This window comes from Branchiostoma belcheri, unplaced genomic scaffold (assembly GCF_001625305.1).
Source record: "Branchiostoma belcheri isolate BF01 breed outbred unplaced genomic scaffold, Haploidv18h27 scaffold52, whole genome shotgun sequence".
In the NCBI taxonomy this organism is placed as follows: domain Eukaryota; kingdom Metazoa; phylum Chordata; class Leptocardii; order Amphioxiformes; family Branchiostomatidae; genus Branchiostoma; species Branchiostoma belcheri.
Genome location: NW_017804154.1, coordinates 1 through 6,462, shown reverse-complemented (window position 1 = coordinate 6,462; position 6,462 = coordinate 1). Strand labels below are relative to the sequence as shown.

General features: G+C 45.6%; 1 protein-coding gene across 1 annotated transcript; it reads right to left on the bottom strand.

The window, feature by feature from the left end:
* Positions 1-1,930: 1,930 nt before the first annotated feature.
* Positions 1,931-2,773, bottom strand: LOC109480637. The gene has a single exon (XM_019782869.1). It carries the CDS (start codon positions 2,771-2,773, stop codon positions 1,931-1,933), a length of 843 nt encoding a protein of 280 aa, XP_019638428.1.
* Positions 2,774-6,462: the final 3,689 nt, after the last annotated feature.

The window sequence follows — 6,462 nt, the reverse complement described above, 5'->3', positions numbered from 1 at the left end:
AAAATTCTCCTGACATTTTAAAAAAATATCCGCACATATAATGTAATTTTGGACTGTTTTTTCCGTGCAAAACCTAAGATTTAGAGCCTGAAACGCGTTATACAGGCGAATTTGAACTAAGTCCCTATTCTTTTGGAAATGGTCGGAAAAAATTTCTTGCATTCCTAACGTCCCTCTCAGGTGTTAGAGGTGCAAGAAAAATACTCCCGACCTTTTTAAAACAAATCCGCACATTATACGTATAAAGTAATTTTGGTCGTTTTTTTCCGTGCAAAACCTATCATTTAGAGCCTGAAACGCTATAGAGGCGAATTTTAAGTAAGTCCCTATTTCTTTTGGAAATGGTCGGAAATAATTTTCTTGCATTCCTAACGTCCCTCTCATGTGTTAGAAGTGCAAGAAAAATACTCCCGACCTTTTTAAAAAAAATCCGCACATTATACGTATAAAGTAATTTTGGTCGTTTTTTTCCATGCAAAACCTATCATTTAGAGCCTGAAACGCGTTATAGAGGGGAATTTTAAGTAAGTCGCTATTTCTTTTGGAAATGGTCGGAAATAATTTTCTTGCATTCCTAACGTTCGTCTGAGGTGTTAGAAGTGCAAGAAAAATACTCCCGACCTTTTAGAAAATATCCGCACATTATACGTGATTTTGGTCGTTTATTTCCGTGCAAAACCTATCATTTAGAGCCTGAAACGCGTTATAGAGGCGAATTTTAAGTCGCTATTAATTAATAAAATATATTTTGGAAATGGTCGGGAAAAATTTTCTTGCATTTATAACGTCCCTCTGAGGTGTTAGAAGTGCAGAAAAATACTCCCGACCTTTAAAAAAAATCCGCACATTATACGTATAAAGTAATTTTGGACGGTTTTTTCCGTGCAAAACCTATCATTTAGAGCCTCAAACGCGTTATACAGGCGAATTTTAACAAAGTGTCTATTTATTTTGGAAATGGTCGGAAATAATTTCCTTGCATTCCTAACGTCTCTCTGAGGTGTTAGAAGTCCAAAAAAATTATTTCCGAGCCTTCAAACAAAATCCGCACATTATACGTATAATGTAGTTTTGGACGGTTTTTTTTCGCTCAAAACCGTTGATTTAGGGCATGAAACGCGTTATACAGGCTAATTTTAACACAGTCACTATTTCTTTTGGAAATGGTCGGAAATGATGTTCTTGCATTCCTAACGTCTCTCTGAGGTGTTAGGAGTGCAAGAAAATCATTTCGGAGCTTTAAAACAAAATCCGCACATTATACGTAAACCTTGTTAAAATTAGCCTGTATAACGCGTTTCAGGCCCTTAATCAACGGTTTTGAGCGAAAAAAAAACGGTTTTTTCCGTGCAAAACCTATGATGTAGGCCCTGAAACGCGTTGTACAAGCTAATTTTAACAAAGTCAGTATTTCTTTTGGAAATGGTTGGAAATGATGCTTTTTGCATTCCTAACGTCTCTCTGAGGTGTTAGGAGTGCAAGAAAATCATTTCGGAGCTTTAGAACAAAATCTGCACATTATACGTGTAATGTAATTTTGGTCGGTTTTTTTCCGTGCAAAACCTAACATTTAGAGCCTCAAACGAGTTTTACAGGCGAATTTTAACAAAGTCGCTACTTCTTTTGGAAATGGTCGGACATAATTTTCTTGCATTCCTAACGTCCCTCTGAGGTGTTAGAAGTGCAAGAAAATTATTTCCGACCATTTCCAAAAGAAATAGCGACTTTGTTAAATATCGCCTGTATAACGCGTTTCAGGCTCTAAATCTTAGGTTTTGCACGGAAAAAAACGTCCAAAATTACATTATACGTATAATGTGCGGATTTTTTTTAAAAGGTCGGAAATAATTTTCTTTGCACTACTAACACCTTAGAAGGACGTTAGGAATGCAAGAAAATTATTTCCGACCATTTCCAAAAGAAATAGCTCTCACTCAGGAACGCATGCTCCGGGGAGCGTTGCGCCTCTCCAAGTTGTCTCCCAGCCAGTTCTGTCCTGCGCCCTCTGCCAGGCTGTGGCTACATCAAGGCCCACTGTGCTGAAGTCTGCATTCAGCTGGTCTCCCCACCTACGTCTGGGTCTGCCTCTGGGTCTGGACCAGCCTGCAGGCGTGGTTGCCCTCAGTAGACTGGCAGCTTCCAGGGGGGGGTCGGCTCTGGCTAGGTGGCCAAAGAGTCGCAGGCGGGCCTGTCTGATCTTATGGGAGACGGGCGGCTGACCAGTTCTTTGGCGTACCGTGGAGTTGGAGACGAAGTCATACCAGCGGAAGCCAAGGATCCTCCGCAGGCACTTTTGGTCAAAGGTGTCCAGATGGCGCTCCTCTGCACCATAGAGTAGGACAGAGAGCACTAAGCTGTTATAGAGCCTGATCTTGGTGTCAGTGGAGATCCGGGGATTGGACCAGATGTGGCTAAGACTAGCCATTGCTGCAGACGAGCGGCCGATACGGATCTTGATGTCGGCGGTGTTTCTACAGTCGGAGGAGATGGTACTTCCTAAGTAGGTGAACTTATCCACCACTTCTACGGTGTTGGACTCGATCATGAGGTTGGTAGGAGGGAGTTGGTAGTCACTCAGACTCTGGACCTTTGTTTTCTGCCAGCTGATCTGCAGTCCAAGAGGTCTGGTTTCTGAGTCCATGATTTGGAGTGCAAGGTGAAGGGCCTGCATGATCTCTGCAAGAATGGCCACATCATCGGCGTAGTCAAGGTCCGAGATGGTAACGTTCCCGAAGCTTGCGCCACACGCACTCTGAAAGATGGTCCTTCCCATGACAAAGTCTATGGCAGTGTTGAAGATGGTGGGGGCCAGGACACAACCTTGATCACACCACTGTTGATGTTGAAGCTGGCGGAGGTCTGCCCATTTACCCTCACACTAGATGTTGTGGTAGAGTACAGGAGGGAGAGGAGGTTCAGGAGCTTTGTGGGGACTCCCAAGATCTTGAGGATTTTCCACAAGGCTGGGCGATCCACAGAGTCAAAGGCCTGTTTCAGGTCAACATACGCAGCAAAAAGTGGCTTCCTGTACTCCCTTCTCAGCTCTGCGAGTGTCCTGAGAGTAAGGATCCTATCCACTGTGGAGCGGCCTGGAGTGAAGCCGCTCTGCTCCCTGCGTTGTTTGCTAAGGAGCAGTGGTCGCAGTCTCGCCAGGATGATGTGAGCAAGCACCTTCCCTGGGACGCTGAGGAGGGTTATGCCTCTGTATTTGCCGCAGTTGTCCTTGGGGTCCTTCTTCCAGAAGGGTAGAATGATCCCGTGGAGCCAGTCCATGGGGACAGTCTCTGTTCTCCATATGGCGGTGATCAGGACGTGGAGCTGGGCTGCTACCGCAGGGCCACCTTTCAGCAACAACTCTGGCGGGATGCCGTCTACCCCTGCTGCTCGACCAGGCTTGAGCATGCCAATCGCCTCCAACACTTCCTCCTGTGTAGGGGGGTCAGCAGAGATGGAATCGTCCTCTGCAGCCTCGGCTGCTAGGGATTCCAACTGTGGTGAGGGTGGTGGAGGTGGTCGGTTGAGCAGGTTGCAGAAGTGTTCTCTCCAGCGGTCCAGCTGCTGTTCTGGAGTATCCAGATCAGACCCATCCAGGGCCTTTACACACGCTGTGGGTGGAGTAACTTTCCCTGAGAGTGTTCTGAGGGTTTTGTACAGAGTGCCTTGATTCCCCGTGCGTGCAGCGGTCTCAGCCGTAGTCGCCAGGTTGTCTAGCCACCGTTGCTTGTCCCTGCTGAGAAGCTGATTCCTCCTTGAGTTCAGCCTCCTGTACTCCTCACGGTTCCCTTGCAGACGGGCTTCTCTTCTTGCCTCAACTACTTGTAGCGTCTCTTCTGACAGGAGATCCTTCTTTCTGCTCTTTTGTAACCTAACACCTTAGTTGCAGAGTTTGTTAGGCCTTCCTTCAGATCTTCCCAGATTTTCTCTGTGTCGTCATCTGCATCCGCCAGCACAGAGAAGCGGTTCTGCAGATCCAACTGGAAGCGGTCAACCACCTCCTGTGACTGGAGTCTGGCCACATCATACTTGCGCAGTTTATGCTGAGTTGCAGTCTTCTCTAGACGAAGAGCAACGGTCAGGGCTAGAAGTCTGTGGTCCGTGTTCCCGAATTCTGCACTACGGAGAACCCGGCAGTCAGAGGAGGAGTGCCAGCGTGACGTGGTGAGGATGTGGTCCACCTCCTTAGTGGTGTGGTGGTCGTTACTGATCCAGGTCATGCTGTGGATTCTCTTGTGGGGAAAGAAGGAGCGTTCCGTGCGCAGACTGTGGACCAGTACTCCAGGAGTCGTCTGTCGTTATCGTTGCAGTCACCGACTCCATGGGGGCCAAGACAGTGCTCGAATCCGCGTCTGTCCGAGCCTGTTGTGGCGTTGAGGTCTCCCAGTACCCAAAAGATATCATGCCTTGAGATGCCACTTGTGAGGGCTGACAGCTTTGTGTAAAATGAGTCCTTGTCCTCCTCACTGGCTACTTCTGTGGGGGCATAGGCGACTATGATGGAGATGTTACCATACTTATGGCGAAGGCGAGCCAACGGAAGTCTGTTGTCTACCGGCTTCCAGTAGACAAGAGCACGATGCGCTTGAGGGGCGAGGGCAAGGGCTACCCCTTGATGACTTATGCCATCATTCCGCCCAGACCAGAGATAAGTAAATCCGTTGGATGCATGGGTGCCTGAACCAGGCCATCGGACTTCAGTAAGTCCTGCTAGTGTGATGTCAAGACGTGAGAGCTCGTTTGATACCAGCTGCGCTGAGCCGTCCTTACTCATGGACAGTACATTCCAAGTAGCAATTTTCATGATGTTGCCATTTTTCCGTTTGCGTAAGTCCATCCGTTCCTGGGTCAATGAGCAATTTTGGTCAGTCCTACTGCAATTTTCAACTTGTTGAGGTTTCGTCGCAATGGTTTTTTACATGGTGGGTTGCTGGCCCTACGCACAACCTCGGCTGTATTTCTATACCGCCCATCAGAGACTGCGGCGGTGCAGGTGCTATTAGCCAGCAAAAGCTCCCATGAGAACCGTCCCACCATGGTTGAACCTGCCAGGAACATGGGGGGGGGGCCTCGCGGCGCTACGCCGATGGCTCACCAACCTGCTCCCGGTGGTATCGCAACCCAGGGTCATTGCTATGGCTGTTGCCCGGGGAATACCACCAGGAGGTTAGCACTCTGACTTAAACCCCAGAAAGAAATAGCGACTTTGATTTAGACCCTGAAACGCGTTATACAAGCTGATTTTAACAAAGTCACTATTTCTTTTGGAAACGTTCGGAAATGATGTTGTTGTATTTCTAACGTCTCTTTGAGGTGTTAGGAGTGCAAGAAATTCATTACTGAGCTTAAAAACAAAATCCGCACATTATACGTATAAATTGTAAAAATTAGCCTGTATTAACGCGTTTCAGGCCATAAATCAACGGTCTTGAGCAAAAAAAAACGCCCAAAATTTTGGACGGTTTTTTCCGTGCAAAACCTATGATTTAGACCCTGAAACGCGTTATACAAGCTGATTTTAACAAAGTCACTATTTCTTTTGGAAATGGTCGGAAATGATGTTCTTGCATTCCTAAAGTCTCTCTGAGGTGTTAGAAGTGCAAGTAAAATACTCCCGACCTTTTAAAAAATATCCGCACATTATACGTATAATGTAATTTTGGTCGGTTTTTTCCGTGCAAAACCTAAGATTTAGAGCCTGAAACGCGTTATACAGGCGAATTTTAACAAAGTCGCTATTTCTCTTAAAAATGGTCGGGAATAATTTTCTTGCATTCCTAATGTCCCTCTGAGGTGTTAGAAGTGCAAGAAAATGCTCCCGACCTTTAAAAAAATCCGCACATTATACGTATAATGTAACTGTGGACGAATTTTTTCGCTCAAAACCATTGATTTAGGGCCTGAAACGCGTTATACAGGCGAATTTTATCAAAGTCGCTATTTCTTTTGGAAATGGTCGGAAATGATGTTCTTGCATTCCTAACGTTTCTCTGAGGTATTAGGAGTGCAAGAAAATCATTTCGGAGCTTTAAAACAAAATCTGCACATTATACGTATATTTTGTTAAAATTAGCCTGTATAACGCGTTTCAGGCCCTAAATCAACGTTTTGAGCGAAAAAAAAACGCCAAAAATTTTGGACGGTTTTTTCCGTGCAAAACCTATGATTTAGACCCTGAAACGCGTTATACAAGCTGATTTTAACAAAGTCACTATTTCTTTTGGAAACGTTCGGAAATGACGTTGTATTTCTAACGTCTCTTTGAGGTGTTAGGAGTGCAAGAAATTCATTACTGAGCTTAAAAACAAAATCCGCACATTATACGTATAAATTGTAAAAATTAGCCTGTATTAACGCGTTTCAGGCCATAAATCAACGGTCTTGAGCAAAAAAAAAAACGCCCAAAATTTTGGACGGTTTGTTCCGTGCAAAACCTATGATTTAGACCCTGAAACGCGTTATACAAGC